This window comes from Salvia splendens, chromosome 5 (genome assembly GCF_004379255.2).
Source record: "Salvia splendens isolate huo1 chromosome 5, SspV2, whole genome shotgun sequence".
NCBI lineage: Eukaryota > Viridiplantae > Streptophyta > Magnoliopsida > Lamiales > Lamiaceae > Salvia > Salvia splendens.
Window position 1 is genome coordinate 13625343 of NC_056036.1, and position 11302 is coordinate 13636644.

The following is an 11302-nucleotide window of genomic DNA, read 5'->3' on the forward strand; positions in this document are numbered from 1 at the left end:
AGAATACGATTATTATTAATACTATATAAAAAAAACAAGTCTAACTGGGCTTTATAGAATTGGGCCATAGGAATAATATAGAGCCCAATATTTTAGAATGCGTTAAACCCTGAAAACTGAAAACCCTCTGCTTACCATTTCTCCTCCACTGCCCCACCCATTTCCGATCAATCAAATGTCCAAGTGTTGGCGCGCCGCCGCTGGCGTTCTCAGAAACGCCAATCAGACACCGGCACACCGCTCCTATCACACGATCCAAGCCGTTCCTAGAGAGCTCTCCGGCCACCGGATCTCCGCCCGCGAACGTGCTCAGGGACGCATCCCCGCCGTCGTTTTCTCCCAAAAATACGTCCAGAAGAACCCTAGTGACCCCACCTCCTTCGTCGCCTCCACCTCTGTCTCCCAGAAACTGCTCCTAACCACCGAGCGCAAGCAGATTAAGTCCATTCTCAAGGACATTGAGCTGCCCTTCTTCTGCTCCACCGCTTTCCCTCTCCAGATCCGCGCCGGTTCAGGTTCGTCCACCATACTTCAGAATGGAAAGGTTCTTCCCATCAAGGTTCGCTCATTTCTACTCTCTCGATTAATTTGTAGCCTGCTTTGATTCGCATGATTGCTTCAAGGAATATGCTATTGTGTTGAACATATTTTTATTAATAATCAAATGAGTTGGGCGCTAATCAATAGAGTCGTTGTTGTTATGGTTTGGAAGATTGGAATTATTATTGTTCGACCCAATCATCCAAATCTTCAAATTTAGCTTTGGTCTAGTACCTTTGTTTAGGCTGAAGTTGTTTGCTTTTACATGATTATCGATGTTTTTGGTGCCTAAGATACATAGGGATGATGAGGGGAACATACTGAATTTGGTGTTTGCATGGGCGGAGGATGGTTCGGAGCTTAAGGTGGAGGTTCCAATTGTTTATACAGGAGAGGATGCTTGTCCTGGTGTCAAGAAAGGTTCGTATTCGAATCTGATTTGCTTTACTGGTTCTTCATTTGCCCTCTAACCAGATATCGAAGATTGTAAGTGTTACCGGTAACAAGTTTATTCAACCCAGCAGCTAACTGTTTTAACTGATTAGTTGTTGGTTTGTTATTCAGTGCTTAGAGGGCCTCTCTATTAGTGGCATAACTTGTAGTGTACTTTGGACTCTGCGAGTTATAGCTCCTACTTCCTAACTATCACAAGTTGTTGTGCTCGTTCAAGTCCATGTTTTCTGGGTATCGGTTCTTCTTATTATATGTTTGGATATGGATTGCATCATACATCCTCACATTCTTGGTGTGTGGCAAGAATGTTGTCTGATTTTCATTGGAATGTAACCCCGTGTGATATCTGCATTACTGTAAACCTGTTTGCAATGCTTGGATATAAGCAGCGTATCATATTGCATTATAAGATAGCTATGTTTTTATACATTTAAGCTGAGGCATAGAGTTTAACTTTAACATTAGTTTGACAGGCGAAATAGCTTAATGTTCATTCAAATTAGTTATACCCATTTCTCAGAATAGATGTTTCCATATTATTTCTGCATCAGAATGAGAAAAGGATTGTCTTCTAAATGAACCTTTCTCCCGGATTTTGTCAGTATTGAAATTTAATCTTGCTTGAAATTATTTCCATCATCTAATACCTCTGTTTTATCTCTTTTATAAATGTTGCCATTTGAGTTTTACTTTTTACTGCTTCCATGTGATCATATCTTTTCCACATCTAAATAAGAATACCAGGATGCTTGTTTTAGTTTGTTTCACTCAGTTATCATTATACAATCTGACACTTGTCAATCACTGTCAAATTTGATATTTGCTGGCTTATATAAAAACGCAGGTGGTACTTTAGTTAAGATAAGGAAATCCTTGAAGTACATGTGCCCATCCGAACACATTCCTCAAAAAATTGAAGTTGATGTGAGCAATCTGGACATCGAGGACAGAGTGTCCATACATGACCCGGTGGTTCATCCAAGCCTGAAGCTGTTGAGTAAGAATGAGTCAATACCTATTTGTAAGGTCAAGGCAACATACATAGACATAGAAAGCACAGAAGATGCATAAATAAGCACAAACATTGCTGCTTAGGAATGTGTACAACTTTTTGGAGCCCAGTTGACTGGTGTTGTTCAAGCTTGCAGGTCACTCGGTGCTATTTTTCTTTGACACAAATACAACATTTCATGTACTGGTTTCATTAGTCGGGCCGTGTAATAAGATATGTGAAATTCTTTTTGTGATTCAAAGTTAGTGGTCTCTGTGTATGCCAAGGAGTTTAGCCAACTACTTTAGTGCTGTGCTTTCGACCTCATTTCTTCATATGTATTCCACAAGGATTTTGTGGTATTGGTCTAATGAAAATATTGAGAAATCTGTGCATCATAGTGAGGATTGAAGACTACCTGAAATTTTGTCATGCTAGTGGGCTCAAGAATGAAGTATGTTAATGCGTTGTTTTGGAGTATAACATAATTTTAGTTATAGCTATAGTATTATTCAACCAATTGAATATGTTTGATACTACTATTTAGTCTATTTAACATCGTGGCTTGGTAAACTGATGTATATTAGAAGTTCAACTGGAAAAGGAATTAAGTGAAAATAAAACCAATTTTTTACGTAGATGTCAATCAATTTCATGTTAAAAAATTTATAATACTACTCCCTCCGCCTGGTCTGCGAATAGGAGTCCCGTTTTTCCATTTTAGTCCATCCGCAAATAGGAGTCTCGGTTCACTTTAACCATAAATGGTAATAGGGTCTCACCTTCCACTAACCCATTCCACTCACATTTCATTTAAAACTAATATACACAAGTGGGATCTCTATTCCACTAACTTTTTTTCACTCATTTTTTTTAATATTTCTTAAAACCCGTGCCGCCTAGGAATAAGACTCCTGAGGCAGACGGAGGGAGTAATATTTAATGAAGCACATTCACAATTTCCTAAGCTTGTGTTCAAAAACCAAAGTTTACCATATTCGTAAAAATATAATTATAAATTATTAATTGTGCTCATGTACAGATATTGTGTAGATCGTTTTCAAAGTTATATACCATATTAATAGCTAATCAGATGTGTATTATACTATATAGTCAATGGATCTAATGAATGCTATATGTAGTATATATATTATGGTAGTATAATTCTCTCATTTTTGGTATAAAAATGTTTCTTCTATGTTATCATTAAAAAACTTTAATACTACTAATTTTCTCTTTAATTTAATCATTTAATAACTCTATCACAAAACTCATGTCGTTATGAATAGGATGAATGGGACATATAACAACATAGTTTTTTGTTTAAGTTATCATAATTGTTCACAAAACCAAAAGCATAGAGCTAATTTAGCCTACTGTTGAACGCGGATGGTCGGAAGCACGTTTGTTAAAAATGATGAATTTCAGAAGCATTTTTTGAGTATAACTTTATTTATATGGAGTATATAATAAAAATGGAGTATATTTTTGGAAAGTTTATAAAATGAAGAAAAAACTATTGTCGGCGTCGCGGAGTATTATGTTTTTCCTGTAAAAACAACCTTACATCACATTTTGAGGGATTATAAAATCATAGTAATTTATTTGATTTTAGTGTAAGTATGTAAGAAGTAAAATGAAATATTTAGTAGGAGCACATAACTCATGCTCGACTCATGTTCTGACTTCCGAGTCTTCCGACAAAGTGTTATGATTTACTTTAAATTGACGATTTATAAATTGGGAAACTACTTAGAAGCTCGAAAATAACTCCAAAAGTCCAAATTATATAACGTTGACTAGGTAATTGAAAAACGACTTCCGTGCTGTTAAGGTACATAGCATGGATTTTTTTTATTATTAAAAAGTCAAGCCGATAATGTGTTTAGGCTATATTGGGTGTGTGTGTGTGTGGGTGACTGTGTGTTACATATGAGTTCAGCAGCCCTAACAATTCGCATTCACATTCACATTACTCACATCTCGATTTGGTCGTGCAATCACTCTAGGCCTTTTCTACATTTGACTTTATCTCATTCTTGCTTAATTAAAATATTAGATGTATAACAAGTTCTTTGAATATTTAGTTCTAGGAACGAGTCTCTTTAGGGGAAAGATGACCACAGAACATACATAATTGGGTATTAAGATGTAGGCTAATATTCAACAACAGACTAGGTACATTTCAAATCTTAATAAGAATCAATAATACATGTATGGGTATTAAGATGTAGGCTAATTCAACAAAAGACTAGGTACATTTCAAATCTTAATAAGAATCAATAATACTTGTTGATTTAAGGGTATGATAATATTTTTAATTAATTCAAATTAATAGAATAAATATGAGAGTCCATTAAAACTAAGGTAGTTAAGTACTACTCCATCCGTCCATTAAATTTTGTCACACTTTGATGGGGCAGAGTTTTGGAAAATGTAATGGAAAGTGAGTTGAAAAAAATAGTGGAGAGTGAGTCATACTTTTATATATTCCTAGTTTTATAGTAATAAAATGTGAGTTGGAATGAGTTAGTGGAATATGAGATCCATTACAAAAAATAGTGAAAAGTGAAATGTGTCAAATTTTATAGGACGGACGGAAATAGAAAAATGAGATAAAATTTAAGGGGCGGAGGGAGTATATCCTAAAATTACTCCATGCGATTGGACGGCCAAAGATTGGAAAGTATCGCCCTTGTCACGCAGGGTGCCTCCGATCAACGCATGACTCACGCAGGAAGTTGGTGCCTCGCGTGGGTCCTGCACCATTGGCATTGCTCCTTCTCGCAAAGGCCGCATGGGTCGGGTAACACTGCTTGCCTGCACGCAACATGTTCGGTCCTCTCGACCTTATCTGAACTTCAATTTCACATCTTTCATCTTTTATCCATTTAAAGTCATTTTTACTTGAAAATAAAAAATCTCGCCAACATACTGAATATTACTCCCTCCGTTCCATAGTAATAGAGACATTTCATTTTGCGAACTCGTTTTGAAAAAATAGTCTTATCTACAATATTCTCTCTCTTACTTTACTTTTTCTCCAATTTAACTATTTATAATTATTTTTCAAAACGAGTGCGCAAAATGAAATGCATCTATTAGTATGGAACGGAGGGAGTACAAAATAATTTAAATACTCCTATACAGCATTTAAATCAGTAATCCTTAAGTATCATGTAAAAACTGAGTTACTATTATTTATCCAATATTGTGTGCAAATCAAGCAATACAAAGCCAAATTTTAAGCTTTAAACTTTGATTTAGGGTCCGTTTGGTACATATAATTAGAATTGGAATTAGAATTCTACAAAATTGAATTCGATGAAATTGAATCGTAATTCAACTCCAAATCTTTTGTTTGGTAAATGATAGTATGATTTATACGAAGTGTGTGTGCGCGCGCATTGTGTGTGAGTTGTGTGTGTAGTGTCTGGTGTGCAATGTGTAGTAAGTCCGAAGGTGTCCAATTTTATAACTATTTGAAATTTCAATTATCTACTTTTGATATGGAATTCAAATTGTGGAATCAGAATAATTTAGAACTGTAATTCAAATCTAAATTCAAATATTATGCCTTACCGGTATTGAATTTGGAAATGAAGGTTTTTATTCCCATTCCGTCGACTCAGTTCCATAATACCAAATGGAGCCATATTTTTCCCAAATTTCAGATCTGCGTTTTTAACGTGGAATTAGAGCATGGTACAATTCACATATAATCGTTCTCAAATCTGAAAATTTGACCCAACAATCCAGATGAAAAAAGTGCTAATATTTTATTTTGTGGTAATGTAATTCATTGCAAAAAAATTGGAGTCATACTTTATTTTTGTAAATAAATTGATATGGTGATGGCAAAAATATAAGACGTTGCTGCTGGTAAAGTAATTTATAAAAATAGAAAATGTACACTGTTATAGAATGAATTAAAATGATAAAATAAGCATATTTATATAAGAGCCAATTACTAAAAAAACATAAAGTTTAGTTAAATTTAATTTGTTTAAATTTATTCCCAATTACCCCATGATGATTTTTTTGGAGAAATTATATTTAGTTTGGAAGCTTGTATTTAATTTGGAAGCCGAAAAATCAAACATGGGCATTATGACTGATGAATTAAAACAATGTCAGTTTAAAAAAATGACATTGTTTGGTGAAAAAATGTGAACAACATACTATACATATGTGACTTCAACTTTTCACCATCGAATACTCGAAAAAAAAATGATAACTATATGATTTTTCGATCTAATTTTTGAAGTTATTGAACAAATCAAAATTTAACCAAACTTATTTATTATTTTGACAATTTATCCCTTATAAAAACGGGAAGGAGTGCATTATTATGCATTAGTTTATAAGTTATGGGTTTAGATTCATGACGTTGTATTGTCAAATTATGCGACACCCGGAAATGGAGGAAAGTATTATTACTCCTAGTTTATAATACTGCTTCAGATTTATGACATTATTTTGTCAAATTATGCGACAACTGACCAATTCCAATGAATAACCGACAAATCGTGCAATATTCATGGGTCCAAGTTGGAAGAAATGAAACAATTCAACAAAAGAAATAGATTTATTATATCCTTGTATTTTGGTTAGATTTTATTGTTGTAGTATGTGTTGTTATAAGTCATAGGTAAGAGATAAATTAGATGTGAAGTTAGTAGGGATGCAAATTATAATAGTCTTTATTCATTGTATCATTCCACTTTGTGTTTAGTTACTATTACTCCCTCCGTGAGTCGAAACAAAAAATAAAGGATCGATGTTGCGCTTAATATTATGAAATTTTTCAAAAGCTTGTTTTCTTTCCATAAACTTTAATTTTGATACATAATATCACAAATTTATATAGTTATTTCATTTGTTATTTCAGCATATAAGATATGGTTACCACTTAAAAATAATAGTAATGTGATTATAAAGTCTTGAAAGCTAGATATAATTATCCATCTCATTTTAATGTAGTTAGATTTTATTTTTGGTGAGAAAGTTTGTGATATTATATATCAAGTTTAAAGTTCGTGGGAAAAAATAAGTTTTTGAAAAGTTTTGTGATATTAGGTCCCAATATCCGTAAATATCATGACTTTTTTTTCATTTTGGTCTATCCGTAAAGATATGTTCTTTTTATTTTTTAGTAACTTCCTTCTTTCTAATGAGTTTAGGTCACACTTTCTCTTTAATAATATTCTATTTATTTTTTCTTTTTACCTATTTATTAAAATTATAAAAGAAAAATTAAAATTCGAAACATTCCAAATATCTGCATGAAACCAAATACTTAGATCTGTATTTTAATGGAAAAGCAAAGAGTACTATTATTATTATTATAAGATAAAGAGTGAGACACGGTAATTGAATGACGACGACGTTGACATAAGTAAGTCATTTATAAGTTCCACCTACAAAATAGTACTGAGAATTATTCAACGGACCATCCAAAAATTCCAACCATGCATTGGTGGCAGCTGCCATTTTCGTCTTCCACCATCGCCAAATTGCGGCAAAACGACGTCGATTCGAATAGGTCTTCTCAGCCGCTGCCTCTGCCTCTGCCTGAACTGCTTCCGCCTGAGCCTGAGCCTAAACCAGTCCCCTCCGCCTCCCACAACGTGCCCCTTCCTTCTCCCCCCAAGAGCCGCAATGAGGAGAGATATCACCACCTGAAAAGGTATCGACTAAGAGTTGAATTTAGCTGTTTATGCATACCTCTGCTACTTTAATCACCGTGGAATGCTGATTCCCTTTTGTATACTGAATCAGCCGATCAAGTGTAGAACAGCCTGAATTTCGGTTATCTCGAAAGTCAGCTGTTAAACAAGAGAGCCGCCGCAGTAGTGCTCCAACTAGTCCTGTATGCAGTCCCTGGATATCCCCTGGTATTTTCCGTGCTCGCTCCGAGCCAAGGAATCCCCATTCCAATGGAAATACAGGACTAAGTTGTAGTTATCAAATGCCTTGGGATAAAATTTCTGGTTTAAGTGTTGAGGTTCCTCCTCTTATAACTCGACATGTCGAAAGTGCACACGAGGCTGGATTTACAGAACCTTCCAAGATATCGTTGGAGTGGAGGGAAAGTTTTTGTCATGCCAATGTACATACTCTGCCTCTCCCTCCAGGGGCTGACATGCCCACTCCACTATCCTCAACATCTCCTCTTTCAGGAGCCTTGTCGCCTGCTCCAATTTCCAGTCTTGTCGTAAGATCTGAGCATCCCGGACTTAAACAGTTCTCTCCTATTAGATCTCAATGGCAGAAAGGGAAGCTCATTGGGAGGGGTACATTTGGAAGTGTGTATGTTGGTTCCAACAGGTATGCATGGCTGAATATGTTTGCTGATTTCAGCATCAATCACACATTTTAACTTTCTTTCTTTTGTGTCAATAGGGAGACTGGAGCTTTATGTGCAATGAAGGAGGTTGAGATTTTACCAGAGGATGTCAAATCTCAAGAAAGCATCAGGCAGCTAGAGCAGGTTATGCTCCAATTTAGCTGCTTCTTTATTCTCAGCATACTTATATCTTTGGTTTGAGTAAAATAAATCTGAATTATCTTTCACCTCCATTGCTTATTGGTGTGCAAATTTTTAATACTATGAGTTTGCAGACTGGTTTGTTAGAACAAGAGTTTATGATGTTTCTTAATCTATTCAGGAAATTAAGGTTCTGACCAAGCTAAAGCATCCAAACATTGTGCAGTATTATGGCAGTGAAATTGTACGTGCTTTTCCTTCACGAAGCTCCACATCGATAGCCATTTGGAATCTTACTTTCTCTGATCATGCAGGTTGGAGACAAGTTTTACATATACCTGGAATATGTTCATCCTGGATCAATCAATAAATTCATCCATGACCATAGTGCAGCTATTACGGAATCTGTAGTTCGCAATTTCACACGTCATATTCTATGTGGGTTGGCTTATTTGCATAGCACGAAAACCATACACAGGTAATTATGGGGTGTTTCTTAAAATACTCTTACTTACATGCTAGCTAAAGAATATTTTTAGTCAGAAATGTCTAAGCCTAATCTTTTTTCAAATGAATACGGATGACAAGAGGCAAAAGTAAGGAGGCAAAGAAGCTTTGCACAGTTGGATTGTGGCCCTAATAGAGTGTATCATGATTGTTTAAAAAATAATCAAGAAAACTGCATTTCTTACACGGCATAGATAAAGTTCGTTGGTCTAATGATGATCAGTTTTTATAGGGACATCAAGGGTTCAAATTTACTTGTAGATGCACATGGAGTTGTCAAGCTTGCTGACTTTGGGATGGCTAAACATGTGAGTTTTTCTTTTTCCAATTAACACAAGTATATATGTGGGAAATAAAGGTACTAGAAATTAGTCCCAGAGGTAAAATGTTTAGCATAGGCTTGTATATCAAACATAAGAAATGTGAAGAAAGTAGTGCAACTGAGTTTCATCTATGCTAATGATTATTATGGCCTATGAATATGCAGCTAAACGGGGAAGCGGTAAATCTATCGTTGAAGGGTAGTCCATATTGGCTGGCTCCAGAGGTGCACGCATGCTCGAGTTTAATATACTGGGAAACTGTGGCCCTAATATACTAACATTACTGTATTCCTTCCTGCAGCTTTTGCACTGTGTGGTGCCAAGTGCTGATCTTGGTTTAGCAATAGATATATGGAGTTTGGGGTGCACCATAATTCAAATGATCAACGGAAAGCCCCCATGGAGCGACTACGAAGGGGTGAGTAACATTTTGTGGGGTTCGAGTTTAGTATGATGAACTGATTTGTGAAACTGTATTGTGTGTTTTAAGGCTGCAGCATTGTTCAAGGTTTGGAAGGAGAGTCCACCCATACCTGAAACGCTGTCGGCAGAGGGCAAGGATTTCTTGCAGTGCTGCTTCCGTCGAAATCCTGCTGATAGACCTACAGCTAGCAAGTTATTAGAGCATCCATTTGTGGATTGTAGCCGCATCAGTTCCACTCATTTAAACTGATCAAGTTAATGGTACTATAATGCAATGTCCAATCCCTTTTGGTGCTAGTGCTGATCAGTTTAGTATTCCTTTTGCTAACTCAAAAGCTAAACATTTTCTTCCCACATGATTACTGCATCCTAGCTATGTCACTTTGGCATTCCTCTTGGCTGCAACACACTCTAGTTTATCAGCTCTATGTGTAAATCCATTTAATTTGCAGCCTCTACTCTAGTGTTGATCATGTCATCTCATTGAAATGTATGTACACATTTTTTTGGTAGTGTTTCCCTTTCCCATCATATGCCTTTGGAGTTTTGTAATATAATCCAATTACATTCTTTTTATCAAATTACATGCTTTTCTTGTACATATGTTTTTTTTAATTAATGCTTATTCTTATAGTATTCCAACGCGGTCCATTTCCTAAAAAAATGAAGGCCAATACAAGAGATATGGTTGGCGGTCCATTTCCTAAAATGGTTACAAAATAAAACAAATTCCAACGCGGAACGCACTAATGATAACCAAAACAAATAAAGTTGTTTGGCAGTGTTGAATACTCCATAAAGCTGCATCTTCTACTTTCTTCCCCCATTTTCGAGAGAGAGAGAGAATGGATCCACCTCAAGTTCAATCTATTGAAAAGTATCCTCCCATGGAAGACGACCAAGACAAAGCCATTAACCAGTGGTAATTACTTTTCTTTACTACTCCATTTGTCTCATGCTTTGAAATTTAGCTTTTGAGATTTCTGATTGCTTTGCAGCTGCTCTTGCTTCTACGACTGTACGGATAGCTGCTTTGACTTCTTATTCTGTGACCTCTGCTAGAACAAGACTACATCAATGAGTTTTCAATTTCCATTTTCTCAATTACCTCTTTTCTTGCTTAATCTTCTTTCATTTTCTATCACATTTCTTCTTCGCTTTTTTTATGGCTTTTATAATTCAACAATCATGTTATGATGGATGCTATCCTAATGAAATCATTTTAGTATAGTAAATTTCATATATATGGAAATACATGATTTGGTTCAAATAAGAATTATTTTTACAATATAAATTAGAAACTATTTCCGTCCATCAAATTGTAAAGATCTACAATGATATTCTCTACTATACATTTAACTTTTTTTAGCAATTTTAGCCATCAAAATTTCTTCATAGCCTTGAGATCAAAACTCGTGTTTAGCGCTCATTCGCCACGGTAATTCCTTTACATAGTTTAACTACTTTTATATACTACCAAAACAGAGGTTGGCGAAAATTATACAATATCTAAATATTTACATGGATATAGATAGCTTTCATCGGAAAATTCATTAAATTAGGAACCAATTTCAC

The 11302-nt window shown here is 35.3% G+C and overlaps 2 protein-coding genes and 1 long non-coding RNA gene across 3 annotated transcripts; all 3 read left to right on the forward strand.

The window, feature by feature from the left end:
- Nucleotides 1-94: 94 nt before the first annotated feature.
- On the forward strand, nucleotides 95-2382 carry LOC121804729 (50S ribosomal protein L25-like). The gene is made up of 3 exons (XM_042204372.1): nucleotides 95-559; nucleotides 834-960; nucleotides 1838-2382. The coding sequence occupies exons 1-3, from the start codon at nucleotides 176-178 to the stop codon at nucleotides 2062-2064; spliced, it is 738 nt and encodes a 245-aa protein (XP_042060306.1). The 5' UTR covers nucleotides 95-175; the 3' UTR covers nucleotides 2065-2382.
- Nucleotides 2383-7455: 5073 nt separating this feature from the next.
- On the forward strand, nucleotides 7456-10294 carry LOC121803853 (mitogen-activated protein kinase kinase kinase 5-like). Its single transcript, XM_042203441.1, has 9 exons — nucleotides 7456-7673; nucleotides 7766-8314; nucleotides 8390-8477; nucleotides 8656-8718; nucleotides 8789-8952; nucleotides 9214-9289; nucleotides 9469-9528; nucleotides 9606-9722; nucleotides 9795-10294. The coding sequence occupies exons 1-9, from the start codon at nucleotides 7456-7458 to the stop codon at nucleotides 9975-9977; spliced, it is 1518 nt and encodes a 505-aa protein (XP_042059375.1). The 3' UTR covers nucleotides 9978-10294.
- Nucleotides 10295-10460: 166 nt separating this feature from the next.
- LOC121802578 lies at nucleotides 10461-11099 on the forward strand. The gene is made up of 2 exons (XR_006050813.1): nucleotides 10461-10649; nucleotides 10726-11099. It is a non-coding gene; the product is annotated as an uncharacterized LOC121802578 (long non-coding RNA).
- Nucleotides 11100-11302: the final 203 nt, after the last annotated feature.

Coding starts and splice junctions, on each gene's coding strand:
- LOC121804729 (XM_042204372.1), top strand. CDS start 176: ATGTCCAAGTGTTGGCGCGCCGCCGCTGGCGTTCTCAGAAACGCCAAT. Junction 560..833: donor GAAAGGTTCTTCCCATCAAG/GTTCGCTCATTT, acceptor TTGGTGCCTAAG/ATACATAGGGATGATGAGGG. Junction 961..1,837: donor TTGTCCTGGTGTCAAGAAAG/GTTCGTATTCGA, acceptor ATAAAAACGCAG/GTGGTACTTTAGTTAAGATA.
- LOC121803853 (XM_042203441.1), top strand. CDS start 7,456: ATGCATTGGTGGCAGCTGCCATTTTCGTCTTCCACCATCGCCAAATTG. Junction 8,719..8,788: donor AGTATTATGGCAGTGAAATT/GTACGTGCTTTT, acceptor CTGATCATGCAG/GTTGGAGACAAGTTTTACAT. Junction 9,290..9,468: donor ACTTTGGGATGGCTAAACAT/GTGAGTTTTTCT, acceptor ATGAATATGCAG/CTAAACGGGGAAGCGGTAAA.